The sequence below is a fragment of the Schistocerca nitens genome, chromosome 1, assembly GCF_023898315.1.
Source record: "Schistocerca nitens isolate TAMUIC-IGC-003100 chromosome 1, iqSchNite1.1, whole genome shotgun sequence".
Classification (NCBI taxonomy): Eukaryota; Metazoa; Arthropoda; class Insecta; order Orthoptera; family Acrididae; genus Schistocerca; species Schistocerca nitens.
In genome coordinates, this window is record NC_064614.1 from 807,011,062 (window position 1) to 807,028,153 (window position 17,092).

General features: G+C 42.7%; 1 protein-coding gene across 1 annotated transcript in view; it reads right to left on the reverse strand.

Moving 5' to 3' along the window:
• Positions 1-17,092, reverse strand: part of LOC126262567 (uncharacterized) — a 392,135-nt gene that overhangs the window by 12,007 nt on the left and 363,036 nt on the right. Inside the window, exon 2 of the mRNA XM_049959273.1 lies at positions 15,836-15,961. Coding sequence (XP_049815230.1) covers positions 15,836-15,961 — 126 coding nt within the window. The remainder of the gene's footprint in view (positions 1-15,835; positions 15,962-17,092) is intronic.

The following is a 17,092-nucleotide window of genomic DNA, read 5'->3' on the forward strand; positions in this document are numbered from 1 at the left end:
GCTGCTCGCGTTGGTCGAGATCCAATGACTGTTAGCAGAATATGGAATCGGTGGGTTCACGAGGATATCACTATCAGTCGACATGACAGGCACCTTATCCGCATAGCTGTAACGGATAATGCAGCCACATCTCGATCCGTTAGTCAACAGATGGGGACGTTTGCAAGACAACAACCATCTGCACGAACAGTTCGACGACGTTTGCACCAGCTGGGACTATCAGCTCGGAGACCATGGCTGCGGTTACCCTTGACGCTGCATCACAGACAGGAGCGCCTGCGATGGTGTACTCAACGACGAACCTGGGTGCACGAATGACAAAACGTAATTTTTTCGGATGAATCCAGGTTCTGTTTACATGATGGTCGCATCCGTGTTTGGCGACATCGAGGTGAACGCACATTGGAAGTGTGTATTCGTCATTGCCATACTGGCGTATCACCCTGCATGATGGTATGGGGTGCAATTGGTTACACGTCTCGGTAACCTCTTATTCGCATTGACGGCACTTTGAACAGTGGACGTTACATTTCAGATGTGCTACGACCCGTGGCTCTACCCTTCATTCGATTCCTGCGAAACCCTACATTTCAGCAGGATAATGCAAGACCACATGTTGCAGGTCCTGTACGGGCCTTTCTGGATACAGAAAATGTTCGACTGCTGCCCTGGCTAGCACATTCTCCAGATCTCTCACCAATTGAAAACGTGTGGTCAATGGTGGCCGAGCAACTGGCTCGTCACAATACACCAGTCACTACTCTTGATGAACTGTGGTATCATGTTGAAGCTGCATGGGCAGCTGTACCTGTACACGCCATCCAAGCTCTGTTTGACTCAATGCCCAGGCGTATCGAGGGCATTATTACGGCCAGAGGTAGTTGTTCTGGGTACTGATATCTCAGGATCTATGCACCCAAATTTCGTGAAATTGTAATCGCATGTCAGTTTCAGTATAATATATTTGTCCAATGAATACCCGTTTATCATCTGCATTTCTTCTTGGTGTTGCAATTTTGATGGCCAGTAGCGTATTTCCAGACAACGATGGAATTTCTTTGGATGATAATGTATCATCTCACAGGTGCACAATTGTTCGCGATTTGTTTGAAGAACATTCTGCACAATTCGAGAGAATGATATGGCTACTCAGATCGCCCGACATGAATCCCCTCGAACATTTATGGGACGTAATCGCTGCTGTACCACACCGGGCAAAAGGAGGTCCGACACAGTATTAGGAGATATCCCATAACTTTTGTCATCTCAGTGTGTCTAGATACATACGTACGAAGTGATTTCAAGAGGAACAACGACATAACACTAATCGTAGGAGGGAGATGCCAGACTGCGATTAATGGGAAGAACCCTCGTGAAATTTAGTCCACCTACAAAGGAGACAGGTTAGAACAGTCTCGTTCGACCAATACTTAAACATGCCGAGATCCGTACATATAGAACTGATGGACGAAATAGACAATATCCGAAGAACAGAAGCGTTTTTACGTACACGTTCCTTTAGTATGCACGAATGCGTCACGAAACTGCTCAGTCAACTAAGGTGGCAGACGCTACAAGTGAAGCGTTCTACGTACTGTTTGGTTTCAACATTCCATAAATGTATGGCACTAGAAGAACCAGCCAATATATTGCCTTTTCCTACGTATATCTCACGAAAAGACTGAGAAGATGAAATTCGAGATTCGACTTCAGTCGGCAGGTTACCAGCAACCGTTGTTCCCTATCTGTTCTCAGGTTCGTCATGTTGGAACAACATTTCTTTTGGATTCTAATCCGATGTAATCCATCGGGAAAGGTTCTTGAGCCGGTTCACATTCTTCACTTTTGCTTCTGAATTAATCGTTGATTTGGAAACATGTGCGCGAGAATGACACCATCACTATAGCAAAAGATTGTCATCATTACCCTACGCCGGCCGGAGTGGCCGTGCGGTTCTAGGCGCTACAGTCTGGAGCCGACCGACCGCTACGGTCGCAGGTTCGAATCCTACCTCGGGCATGGATGTGTGTGATGTCCTTAGGTTGGTTAGGTTTAATTAGTTCTAAGTTCTAGGCGACTGATGACCTCAGAAGTTAAGTCGCATAGTGCTCAGAGCCATTTGAACCATTACCCTACCATCAGAGGGAGCTGCCTTGAATTACTTTTTTGGTGATTGCCAATGGTTATACTTCAGTGTCAACCGTTTTGTTTCCAGGTGAAAGTGATTTATCCAGGTTTCGTCACCAGTAACATTTCATGATGAAAAGGACCAACAGTTCAGATGAAGTGGCATTTCTTTGGATCTTGTGATCTGTTGTGAGCTTTCGCGGAACCCATCTTGAGCGCACCATTGAATATCCAAGATTTTATCACTGCAAACGCACTTTCGATGCTCACCAATAATTGTGGCGGCAATCGTTTGGTTTGAACACAGATCTGCTCGGATAATGACAACTGCGCGATTCATCATTTCGGGAGCAAAGACTGTGACAAGATGCTACCGACCATGGAGCTCAGTCCCTGTACTTCCTGACCCTCTAACTCCCGTTCCATGAAGCATAACAGTACTCCTGCCAACTGCATAATTACGATACAATGCAGTCAAATGTTTGCAGATTTGGCAAACCTGTCAATTCAGATGCAGCATGTTTCTTGTCATACATGTCTTACGTAGACATCATTTTGTTGGTCGACTACTGCTCTGCCATTTATCGGAATTGTTCGAAACTTTTGCCCGCATCTCGTGGTCGTGCGATAGCGTTCTCGTTTCCCACGCCCGGGTTCCCGGGTTCGATTCCCGGCGGGGTCAGGGATTTTCTCTGCCTCGTGATGGCTGGGTGTTGTGTGCTGTCCTTAGGTTAGTTAGGTTTAAGTAGTTCTAAGTTCTAGGGGACTTATGACCACAGCAGTTGAGTCCCATAGTGCTCAGAGCCATTTGAACCATTTTTTTGTTCGAAACTTCTCATGCGTACGGAAGAAACATAAAACTTGAAGCACGTAGAAGTACGTTTTCCTGCATATGTTAACGGAATGTTCCACGTTCTGTCCCTCGGTGGCCCAATCGGGCCCGAAATACAGCCGTACCATCCTCTGCCAATGTCGTCATTGGATACTATATTGAGGGGTATGCGGTCAGCACAACGCTCTCCCAGTCGTTTTCCTACATGTATTAACTGGTGTAATACCAATGGGGCTTTATTTATTGAATGGCTCTCATATCTCAAGGGTGAGCCTCGTAAGACGTAAAATCCGATTCCCAAACTGACCCCAATAGACCATTCAATACCGACATCCACCGTACGATCTTCCGCCAATGGCGTCATTCGGATGGGGCGTGGAGGGACATGCATTATTCTCGCGGCCGTTGTCGGTTTCTCAGACGTGGGAGCCTCTACTTCTCACTCTAGTAGCTCCTTAGCTGTCATCACGAGGCTGAATGAACCCTGTTGCAGTCATCTCACCAAGGAAAAATCACTGGCAGTACCGGAAGTTCAACGCAGGTCCTTCGCTTGTCAGTCAGACGTGATGGCCGCTAAAATAATATCGACTTACACGTGCCAAACGATGCCGTAATGCTTTTGAGGAAAGAAATTTGCAGAAAATGGAACCTACAGTTTTTCGTTTCAAAGCATTCTAAAACCCACAACACCCCATAGCTCACAAACATGCAGCTTTCCACTCAATGGTACACCGTCTCATATCTATCCCCATGTCCAGTGATAATTTTAAAGCAGAGTTAGATACAATAAAATTTATTGCCTCAGCCAATGGCTACAATCCAGTTCTTATTGACCACATCTTGCACAAGAAACAAAAACAGAAAATTATACCCCTCCTCTATGCCCCACCTGCTTCCCCATCCACTGTCTGCAAAAAATGGTGTACTCTACCATTTCTAGGTCAGGTATCACAGACTGTAGCCAAAGCACTGAAATCCTGCAAGTATAGGGTTTCCTACTATGTCAGGAACACTACAGCCCAGTGTGTTTTTAATAGCAAAGACAAGATCCAGTTATTAGCCAACAGTGGGGTATACAAAATCACCTGTTCTGATTGTGACAAATTTTACATTGGTCAGTCAGGCAGAGACATATAAACTAGGCTGGCTGAACATGAACGCAGCTGGAGGTTGCAGAATTCAGACTCTGCATTTGCTGAGCATGTACTGAGTGAGGGTCACAACTACCAGCCAGTGTCCCATGTACTTCACTTAGCAAACAAAGGCCATAAACTCAACCTGCTGGAAGCCCTGGAAATTAACAAACATCTTGCTCACAGTCCAGATCTCATCCTAAATGACCAGACACAACTCAACACTTCCCCTCTCCTAAACTTCATATAATCATCTTTGTTGTTCATTACTTCCCACATTCTCTCTTCCTACATATTCCCATTTTCCTGTAGTCATTAAGTTGTTTTATTTGTTGCAGTTGTCTTTGTATTCCACATATGCTGTAGTTTCAATAGTTAAGGGTTTGCTTTTAACTTGTACTTGTATTACTGTCCATGTTTAACTCCCCTTGTAGTTGTTTCATCAAATACTGTTCATATTTTACTTTGCTCATTTATTTAATGTAAACTGGTATACAGCCACTGCTTTGATTATAGTGTTAATGTTAAAATGCAGTATCACCACACTCTCAAACTGTAGGTTCCCTCAAACACCTCCATTTTCCTGCATTTACTAATTTCTGTTTATCTTATTGATATTGTTTAAGTTCCTCGTGTACTCTGTATTTACATTGACAACTGTCTCTTCTTTTTTAATTGTTTGTGTATCACTCTCCATGTTTCATACCTCTTGATGCAGCCTTGTCTAGTACTAATTTTATCTTATTTCATTAGTTTTGTTTATTAATAGAAACTGTTATGTAGGCATGCTATTCCTATTTTGTGCTAAAGGTTTTCCTGTCAACTCCATTGTTATTTATGTACTGTTCAGTTTTTACTATTTCATTGCAAAGATGTTACTCACTGTATGTTTCTACTTCACTCTAGATGTGTTACTTCTCTTCCAATGTTGTCTGCTAACATTTAACTTCTTTGGTGATAATAGTAAATGTCTGAAGATGGCCTTGTAAGCCGAAAACCGGTTAGCAATAAAAATAATATTTTAGAACAAAAGCAAACTGGTGCTTTTCATTTATTATCATTCTAAAACTTCCCACAACATTTATAGTTACTGGCTCATCTTCTGTTTCTTTCGCATATCTCTGCAAATCACCATCACTTATTACCACTGAAAATATTTTGAAGTGTTCCGATTTTCTCGGAAGAAAACGATTACGAAGTGATGTAGTTGACCTCGCCAAACATTTTCACCCCTGTCCAATTCAAGTACAGCCAACCCTGCTAAATATTCTTGTTATGGGTGAGAGATTGAGGACTATCTGCCACTACAACCACAAGAGATTACATACGCAGGTGAGTCACGTAAGACGTAACACCCATTTTATTTCTTGAACGTTTCGAGATATCGAAACGAGGTTCTCAGTAAATGCTAGTACGCCGGAAGGGAGGCGTGCAGTACTGTTGCATGGATCCATTTCTTCTTCATAAACCGATGGGCTGAAAGAAGTATATCGTTTTTTTAACTGGAATGAGGTACTTATTTAAAGGAATTCAAAACGTCATGAAAGCACAAGACCGTTATACCTAACGACCAGGCTCTGCAGTATTTAACTGACAACAGTGAATACATTCTACCTTGCGTCTGCAGTAGCATCGACGTAGTTGCTCTACCTGCCATGGTCGCCAGACCGTTGTCTTTGCTGAGCGTCTTCTTAATTAGACTCAGTGCTGGATCCCAGGCCTTGATGAAATTATAGTCGCAGTCTCGATTGATAAAATAGTCTCTGGTGCAAAATTCGATTTTTTTTAACGGTATTGGCACGGAATCTGAGAGGCCCGGTCTCCTGCAAACCGAGGTCATCCTTGACAATCCCCAATAAGTGTCCTGTGTGACAATATTACTGGGGAGTGTCAGAAATAACATCAGTTGTGGAAGGCAACGGAATTCCACGCCAATGTGGCAAGACATATGTATTGGACAAACAGTGCACACCATCGAGGATCGATGCCGAAAACACAATTAGATGTCGGTGTAGAGAATACAAACGAAACAAGACCATATGTAGGTCCAAGATCAAAAAGTAATTAAAAAAATATGTTAGGAATTCGCCAAAATCAAACATTGGTTATTTTTTCCTCGATTACAACATGACATGTTATCTCTCCCCCTCCTTCACCCCCCCCCCCCTACTCGCCCTACCAGAAAGAAATTAGTGCTTGGTCGAGTTTAGTTTTTGTTGTTATTCTAATTTAGGCATAGGATGAAATGTCAGCTGCCTGATTAGCATGCTACATTTGTGTTGTACAGCTACAAAAATTTTTGGAGGTATGGACTTAGCATTATGCCAGTGGAATTCAGAGCCCACATTCATGCTTTAGGTGTCAATACAAGTTTTAAATTAATTGCGTTCTACCAGTAACTCATACTGGCTATATTTGCGTAATCTATCACTGCTTGCCTTCTTAACATAGTGCCGGCCGAAATGGCCGTGCGGTTACAGGCGCTGCAGTCTGGAACCGCAAGACCGCTACGGTCGAAGGTTCGAATCCTGCCTCGGGCATGGATGTTTGTGATGTCCTTAGGTTAGTTAGGTTTAAGTAGTTCTAAGTTCTAGGGGACTAATGACCTCAGCAGTTGAGTCCCATAGTGCTCAGAGCCATTTGAACCATTCTTAACATAGTCACGTTTTCGACATTATCTTTTGCGGATATGATTGCGTGTGTGGATATAACGTTGTGAATACTGACATTTTTGTGTCATTGACGAATTTTTGCATACAGTTTAGGTGTAAAATAACATTATGACACTTGAGGAACATCATGCCTGTTTCAGATAACAATTCAGATGTAGAAGTATTTAATTTGAAGATCCTTTGCGCTCTACACCAGTATCGTACAGAGATCGAACTACGTACATTATCAAGTGCTGCTTAATCTACATAGAGAGATGAAATTTACTGATGAGGCAGAATTTTAGGTGCTTACCTATTTTTGACCTTTTAAATTTAGGTGTGTGTCATGAGACAGAATTTTTACTGATGAGGCAGAAACTTATGCTGACTCAGGAGCTTGCCTTCTATTACCTTCAGCCTATTGTCCAATGCGAAACTGCACAAAATACACTGTAGCTGTCTATTCCCATCATTTAAAAAATAAATGTTAGCAAAAACTTAAATTCCACAATAATAATCGAGCGAGGTGGCGCAGTGGTTAGCACACTGGACTCACGTTCGGGAGGACGACGATTCAAACCCGAGTCCGGCAATTCTTAGTTTTTCTGTGATTGCCTTGAGGCAAATGCTGTGCTGGTTCCTTTGTGAGAGCATGGTCGATTTTCTTCCCTATCCTTCCCAAATCAGATTTGACTGACGACCTTACTATTTGGTCCCCTCTTCCAAAAGAAACAACCACAATAGTATTTATTCCATAACCCGTTGTGAACCGCTTTTCGCTTTTCTATGCCATCCTTACACTACTTAAGATTAGTTTGTCCACACTACACCAGTGAGAGTATTTAGCTGTACAAAGATTGTTTTCCCAAGATATGTAATTTTTTATTATCATGTATCTGTACAGAAACGCAAGTGGATTAAAATAGACAAAAAACTATGAAGAAAAGGTCTTACAGTACACTATACTTTAAGACTGAAAGTATAGGAATGTAAAGGCCAAAGAAGTACATAAGTGAGTACTGGCATAGGCTGTTGTACAGGGTGAGTCACCTAAAATTACCATTGGAAACACATCCCAAACCACAAGAAATACTGAATAACCAATTCCGCACACCGAATGTGAGTAGAGAAGGCCGCGCGGGATTAGCCGAGCGGTCTAGGGCGCTGCAGTCATGGACTTTGCGGCTGGTCCGGGCGGAGGTTCGAGTCCTCCCTCGGGCATGGGTGTGTGTGTTTGTCCTTAGGATAATTTAGGTTAAGTAGTGTGTAAGCTTAGGGACTGATGACCTTAGCAGTTAAGTCCCATAAGATTTCACACACATTTGAACATTTTTGAGGAGAGGTTCAAAAAATGGTTCAAATGGCTCTGGGCACTATGGGACTTAACATCTGAGGTCACCAGTCCCCTAGAACTTAGAACTACTTAAACCTAACTAACCTAAGGACATCACACACATCCATGCCCGAGGCAGGATTCGAAACTGCGACCGTAACGGTCGAGCGGTTCCAGACTGAAGCGCTTAGAACCGCTCGGACACTACGGCCGGCTTGAGGAGAGGTGCTGGTGTAATTGGTTAATACAAACCACTGAGAAATGCACGGAAGTATGATTTTTAACACATACTTAAGTTTTTTTAATGGCAACCTGTTATTATTTTTAGCACAACTGGTGGTGGTGGTGGTGGTTAGTGTTTAACGTCCCGTCGACAACGAGGTCATTAGAGACGGAGCGCAAGCTCGGGTGAGGGAAGGATGGGGAAGGAAATCGGCCGTGCCCTTTCAAAGGAACCATCCCGGCATTTGCCTGAAGCGATTTAGGGAAATCACGGAAAACCTAAATCAGGATGGCCGGAGACGGGATTGAACCGTCGTCCTCCCGAATGCGAGTCCAGTGTGCTAACCACTGCGCCACCTCGCTCGGTAGCACAACTGAAAATAGAATAAATACTTAATCAATGCATTGTAAAATGTTAATTACATCCAGAGTAATTTATAACGTAAAGTTGACGCTAGAGTAAGTTCTCAGCAGTTCAGTCGTGTGCATCGGAGAGAACCGAATTAATTAGGGATACAAAAAGAACAGTGATGTAACGTAGGTACAGAAGAGACTTGATCAGCGCGTTACGTCCACATGCTAACATTTTTATTAGTCATTTTCTCTGAAGAATACTGTGCTGCACTTATTTGTTAGAAGAAAATGTACATTAACGTGTGCATTTCGTTAAACTTACAAATTTGTTTTTTGTTTTCAATTACAGAATGTAAAAGAGTGTGACCTGATATTTCAGGCTAATAAATGTTCAAAGTGGTGCTCATCATATGCTGCACACATTTGCAGTCCACCGCGTAATGAATGTCTTACACGGCGCAGTACATATGGTGTAATGTTGCCACAGGGTGCCTCCGAAAGATGTTTCATATCCTCTGGGGTTGTAGGCACATCACGGTACACGTTCTCCTTTAACGTACCCCACAGAAAGAATTATAAAGGTGTAAGATCAGGAGAACGGGCTGGCCTATTAATGCGCCCGCCACGTCCTAGGAAACGCCCGTTGAACGTTCTGTCGAGGGTCAGCCTAGTGTCCATTGCAGAATGTGCAGGAGCACCATCATGTTGATACCACTTACGTCTACGCGTTTCCAGCGGGACATTTTATAGCATTGTCGGCAGATCATTTTGTAAAAACTGGATGTGTTTTGCAGCTGTTTGGGTGCCTTCAACCAATTGACGACAAATGAGATGGTCGCCAGTCACTCCGCGCCATACATTTACATTCCACGGTCGCTGTCGCTCTACCTGTCGAAGCCAGCTAGGATTGTCCACGGACCAGTAATGCACGTTTCCTAAATTCACTGCACCGAGGTTTGTGAAACCTGCTTCATCGGCGAACAGATAGAACTGCAACGCATTCTCTGTTAATGCCCTTTGACAGAAATTCCACTCGATTATTAAAGTCATCTCCATGTAATTGCTGATTCAGCGACACATGATACGTGTGAAATTTGTGACGGTGTTATGCAATTACACTACTTTGACTCGTTGCTCTGCCTCTAGCGATGTCACGTAAACTCATGTGTGGGATCACGGCGACAGCAGCTAACACACCAACTGCACCTGCTTCTCCTGTGACCCGTTTGCGTGTTACGACCTTACCTGTTGCATACAGTTGTTTATAGATGTTTTCAAATGTGCGGCGCGTTGGATTATCTCTGTCCGGGTACCTTTCTGCATACAACCTGCAGGTTGCAGCTGCATTTTGTCTACACTCGCCATAGATGAGTAGAATCTCTGCCTTTCCAGGTCTAGAACAAATCATTTTCACAGTTCTTACAACACTGTACACACTGTTATTGCGAGCTTCTCACGTTCCTACTGGGCGTTTTTCTGTTCTTAATTGTGTACAGAACACTATCACAAACGTCCAGTAGCAGAGTGTACCACAGTAATTCTGAGTACAAGGAGTAATTCAGGAAGCGCTACATGCAGACATTGAGACAGCCAAACACGTAAACATCGTAGTCTTCGTAAACATACCCCTACAGATGTTGTTTGTTACAACACGCGACTGAACGTCTGAGGTTTCGAGCGTAAATTTTACGTTACAAATTACTCCGGATATACTTAACATTTTACCGTGTAACAAACGGCATTGATTAAGTATTTGTCTCTACTTTCAGTTGTGCTAAAAATAATAACAGGTTTTAATTTTAAAAAAAACATAAGTATGTGTTGAAAATCATACTTCCCTGCGTTTTTCAATGGTTTGTATCAACCAGTTCCACCAGCCCCTCTACTCACTTTCTGTCTGTGGAATTGGTTATTCAGTGTTTGTTGTGGTTAGGGAGCTGCTTCCAGTGGTAATGTTAGGTGACTCTCCCTGTATATGAAGCTGGTATCTGATCTTTCGGATGTGATCTTCTTCAGTGGGGACGCAATCACATTGCCCGAACTCTTCCGGGAATCGTCAGATTGACTGCCGCCAGTAAAGAGTATTGTGGGCAGGGGCACTACAAACGTGTTGTGTGGACAGTAAGTTGGGAATTTTGGTCTCAAGGGGAGCGTGTCAGAGATAAGTCCCTGCAGTCGCACAAACCTCTGTGTTCTCGGTGGCTCAGACGGATAGAGCGTCTGCCATGTAAGCAGCAGATTCCGGGTTCAAGTCCCGGTTGGGGCACACATTTTCAGCTGTCCCCGTTGATATTTATCAACGCCTGTAAACAGCTAGAGGTCTTGATTTCATTGCAGTTTCACCCTGTATATGGAATAAAGAACTGACAGATGTTATGAACATGCAAAAAACGGCGCATAGGAGAGGAAGGAGTCAATGGAATGTGGATGGAGAGCTGTTATACTATTTATATTGAGAAAAATATTGACTGGATGTTACTGCAAGAGCAAATAATGGGACTGTTTTGATCATTAAGGATTACGTCAGAATTATGTGACTGGTGTTTACTGTTGTCAAGAATTTCAATTAATGTTATCTGGCGCTGCAGTCCGGAACCGCGGGACTGCTACGGTCGTAGGTTCGAATCCTGCCTCGGGCATGGGTGTGTGTGATGTCCTTAGGTTAGTTAGGTTTAAGTAGTTCTAAGTTCTAGGGGACTTAAGACCTGAGATGTTGAGTCCCATAGTGCTCAGAGCCATTTGAACCAATTAATGTTAGTAGTATACCATTATTTGCTCTATGAAGTAAGTCATAAGACCATGTTCCTAATTTTTGTGTAAATTTACTACCTTGTCACAAATTAGCCTCATAGGTAAATACTCCAATTAAAACAAATCTTAATTTCAACCAAAAATTGGAATAGATAATTTGCTTGTATTAGTGAAAAAACTATACATCTACACATTCTACATAGTACTAAGCTAGTCTCATTGGATGTCAGCAATCTATATTCCGATATTTCTGTGGGAGAGGCCATGGAAGGTTTAACAGGGTTGTTATATAACACCAAAACAAATCCAATGAAAACAGAAGATATAGACTGACTACCGAGATATGCTTAAAGCAAAATTATTTCCAATTTCAGTAGATTCTGTACAATTTTATATGCATCCCGAGCTGCTGAATGAAAACACTGCTGACAGCTGGAAAACTTGGTTTCAATCGACCATCATTACCGGTTTCATGGCTTACAGCCACGTAGTCAAGTGGAACAGAAATTGTTACATTAATCCAGCATAGGTGAACCCAACGTTCTTAGTTGGGGTATTGCCATTCAGAGGATACTGCAAATATTTTTTTTCATTCATCATGAGATTTAGTACAGTCAGTCAACGTAGTACCCCTTTTGCCCCTAATTTTCTGAAATTTTGATGGTTAAGTTTGAAAATTTTTAGATGAAGTGCCCCTAAGTTCTAAAATACATCAATGGATCAGTTACGTGGATTGAGTACTGGGCTTGTGTACAGGTACCATCAGACTGGTAACAAATTATTCCAACATTTAAATTCACATAACGGAAAATTAAGTTTGTAATAGAAACTCCATTGGATTCTCAAATGTTAGCATTGACATAAGCAAACAAAAAGATTTATCTAAGATATACAGTAAAAGTAACTTCTACCGATACAGTAACAGTTGCCAATTCCCAGCATCCTGCAACACACAAACATGCAGCCTTCCACTCCACGATGCACCAGTAGCTATATATTTCGCAAACCAAATCATATTTCGAAAATGTATTAAAAATAATTGAAGAAATTACATAATTAGTAGTTATAGTCCTAACGTAATTGATAACATACTTGGTAGAAAGAAGAGACAAAGGATAACAGCACATAAGTGTCGTCTCAGAGTCAAGGGATACCTCCTAATATCGTATCGGACCTCCTTTTGCCCAATGTAGCGCAGCAACCAGTTGTCTGAAGTCCCGTGCAGACACACAGAACAATGCTGCCTCTATAGCAGCCTATTACTGCAAAGTGTTGCCGGTGGAGGATGTTGTGCACTGACTGACTTCTGGATTACGTCCCATAAACGTTCAATGGGATTGTATCGGACGATCTATGTGTCAAATCATTCGCTCGAATTGTCCAGAAAGTTCTTCAAAACAATCGGGAATAGTAATGGCTCGGTGAAACGACATCATTGTTTGGGAACATGAAGTCCATAAAAGGCTGAAAATGGCTTCCTAGTAGCCGATCATAACCATTTCCAGTCAATGATCGGTTCAGCTGGACTAGGACACCAAGTCCATTCCATATAAACACAGCCCACACCGTTAAGGATCCATCGCCAGCTTGCACAGTGCCTTATTGACAACATGGATCCATGGCTTCTTTGGGTCTGCACCATACTCGAACTCTACCATCAGCTGTTATCATCTGAAATCGGTACTCATCCGACAAGGCCATGGTTTTCCTGTCGTCTAGGATCCAACCGATATGGTCACGAGTCCAGGAGACGCTCTGCAGGCGACGTTCGTCGTACGTCCCCCATTGATTTCTGCGGTTATCTTACGCAGTATTGATCGTCTGTTAGCACTGACAATTCCACACAAACGACGCTGCTCCCGGTCGTTAAGTGAAAGCCGTCGGCCACTGGGTTATCCGTGGTAACAGGTACCGCCTGAAATTTGCTTTTTTCGGCACACTCTTAACATTGTGAATATCTTAATACTGAACTGCATAACGATTTCCGAAATGGAATGTCTCATACGTCTAGCGCCAACTACCATTCCGCATTCGAAGTCTGTTAATTGCCGTCGAGTGGGCCGGCCGCTGTGGTCGAGCGGTTCTAGTTGCTTCAGTCCGGAACCGCGCTGCTGCAACGGTCGCAGTTTCGAATCCTGCCTCGGTTATGGATGTGTGTGATGTGCCTAGGTTAGTTAGGTTTAAGTAGTTCTAAGTCTAGGGGACTGATAACTTCAGATGTTAAGTCCCATAGTGATTGGAGCTATTTGAACCCGTCGTGAGGCCACGATCAAATCGCAAATCTTTTCACTTGGATCACCTGAATAGAAATGACAGCTCCGTCAAATAACTGCCCTTTTTTACCTTGTGTACGCTATATTACCACGATTTGTATATGTGCATATTGCTATCCCAAGACTTTCGTCACCTCAATGTATTTCTATATTAAAAAAGACTGTCGCCCACGTTCTGTTCAACATTGAAGATCCAACCTTTGAACAAAGCCGAGCTTATAGGATTTCGTGCAATATATGTGGCAAATTACATGGAGATCAACCAAGTTGGGATATAACTGCTAGACTGATTCAACGTGAGATGAGTTGGAGACTAAAAGGAAAGATTCCACCTTTGCTGAACATGCTGTGAATGAATGTAATTGTAATGATATTAAGTGTGATGTTCACCATAGAACAATAAAGGCAGAAAACTTGCATTACTTGAAATTATGACTAGCAATAAACACCAATCATAGTATGCTAACTTAATCCTTAATGATCAAATACAGTTTCATTATTCGCCCTTGCTAATGTAGGAGTAGGCAGTTATTTTACTCACTATCATAAAAAATGGGTCTGAGCACTATGGGACTTAACATCTGTGGTCATCAGTCTCCTTGAACTTAGAACTACTTAAACCTAACTAACCTAAGGACATCACACACATCCATGCCCGATGCAGGATTCGAATCTGCGACCGTAGCGGTCACGCGGTTCCAGACTGAAGCGCCTAGAATCGCACGGCCTCACTATCATATAATATGCTTATTGTAAATAGTATAACAGTTGCCCATGGACGGTTCATTGACTTCTCTCTCCCTTCCACAACATTTTTCGCCTATATTTTTAAAAAATATCTCTGTAAAGCTGACATTGTGTGGACTATATGTTTAGTCTTAAGTTGTCTGAGGATGGGCTACAACGCAGAAAGTCGGCTTACTGCTGTAAAACAAATGTTACTGTGGAACATCTATGTTACAGATTTCAATAGGTCTCTGGTTCTCTAAGTACCGATGAAATATTCCATAAATGTTAAATAACAGCTCTGATTGTATGCAGTGTTTTATTTATAATTTGGTGCCCTAATTGTTGACATTGCGTAAACAGGTCAGCCGCTCGCGCGCTAACTTGTTATACAGCGTGTTTATTTATTTATTTATTTATTTACTTTATTTGTATGTTTATGTACGTTTTATTGTGTTTTTATTGCTTCTATGGGGACCACCACAGTTTCTTTTGCTGTACCAACCTTTTTATCTCAGAATTGCACTTGTACCCATTTCCCCAATTATTTGTTGGACGCATTCCAATCTCTGCCTTCCTCTATGATTTCCCCCATTTGCAGGTCCTTTGGTACTACGGAAGATATCTTCTGATGGCTGAGCTAATGTACTGTAAACGTGACACTTTTTTTGTCAGCGTTCGCCACATGTTCCTCTGCTCGGCGGTTCTGTGCAAATATGCCTCATCTCTTATCTTACCAGTCGACTTAATTTGCAGCCTACTTCTGTGGTACCGCTTCTCAAACGCTGCGATTATTCTGTATTGTTTTCTGCACAGTCCACGATTCACTTCTACGCACTGCTTTGCACCGGGCGTACATTCTCGGTCATTTCTCCCTCAAATTAAGGCCTGGGTTTCAGACAAGCAGACTACTTTTCCAGCGTGTAATGCTGTCTTTTTATAAGGTAATATGTCTCTTATATTCTGCTTGTTTCATTAGTCGTTCATTATTTTTCTTCCAACTTAACAGAATTTCTTTTCTCCGCTTCATCAACTACACGATTTTCTACGTGATTCCCTTAACGATTCTCAATTTTAGCGTTATACTTATCGCTTATTTCATTTCTGTTACTCCTCAATATTTAAGTGTTTCCCCATAGTGCTTAGAGCCATTTCAACTTAAGTGTTTCTTTGGCTAACTCCCAGCCCATATTATTTTTTTATTCATTCTGTTCAACAAGTTCCGTAATTTTTCCTCATTTGTACTGAAGACAGCAATTACACCAACAAATCTTATTATCAATATCCTTTCACGTTGACATTTAATCCCACTTACGAAACTTTCTCTTAATTCCTTCATTGATTTTTCGATATAGAGTTGAACTATAGAGGAAACAAGTGCTAAAGGGGTGAAATATGTCAGCCACCAGAGATGGAGAAGGGCCGGTACTCACTGTCCTTGGCGATGTGCGTGACGCAGCGGTCCTTGGTCGGCGGACACGGCAGCAGCGTGTCGTTGCCACATTCTTCATAGTCCTGCCGCACGCACTGGTAGCACGTCAGGTTGGCCTCCGTTGCGTCTGAAACAACAACATGCAGCACTGTTAATGGCATTTGTGAGTTTTCTTTAGCACTGCACTGCCATGGTTCTCATGTTGTCTGAAGATGGAAATTATTTCATATCCACAAAATTCGTACGTCATACACAAAAATAGTTTCTAACTTGTAGTGAGTAACGTAAAAATTGTGGTACTTTACGTCATTTGCTTGTTCGTTAACGCACACACGCAATAAGGAAATGGAGAACGACAAGGTGGAATGAGGGTGAATAAAACGAAGATAATGCAAACAATAGAGGAAGAACCGATTTCAAATGGTTCAAATGGCTCTAAGCACTATGGGACTTAACATCTGAGGTCATCAGTCCCCTAGACTTAGAACTACTTAAAACTAACTAACCTAAGGACATCACACATCCATGCCCGAGGGAGGATTCGAACCTGCGACCATAGCAGCAGCGCGGTTCCGGACCGAAGCGCCTAGAACCGCTCGGCCACAACGACCCGCAAGAACCTATTTGTATTCGATTCTGTTACGGGGTTTAACTGTACTGCATGGCAGATAGCGTGAACCACACAGCAGACGTGGTCGGATGTCAATATAATTTCGTACACTTACACACCGTCGGCAGGATGCACATTGTTGAAGCTGCAATTCTCCGTGGCAGGAAGAACGGCCACCAGAGTGTATTAGTGTCGTTCGTATTTATTGTTATGTTGAACGTAAGGGGCGTGAACGGTGTCATATGTTGAGTGATTACAGTGAAGGGATGTAAGATTTCCTGTAGCTATGTGAGACAGCTTTAACGTTTCTTGATAGAGTTTGACAGAAGGCTCACAGTGGGCTTCCGTTATGTGAGAACCAGATTCGTGGGGCATTTTGATCTAAGAGTGGCACGCATCTCGTGGTCGTACGGTAGCGTTCTCGCTTCCCACGCCCGGGTTCCGGGGTTCGATTCCCGGCGGGGTCAGGGATTTTCTCTGCCTCGTGATGGCTGGGTGTAGTGTGCTGTCCTTAGGTTAGTTAGGTTTAAGTAGTTCTAAGTTCTAGGGGACTGATGACCATAGATGTTAAGTCCCATAGTGCTCAGAGCCATTTTTGATCTAAGAGTGGCCTACCGTTGGACTTCATGGGAGTGAGGGCAGGCAGAC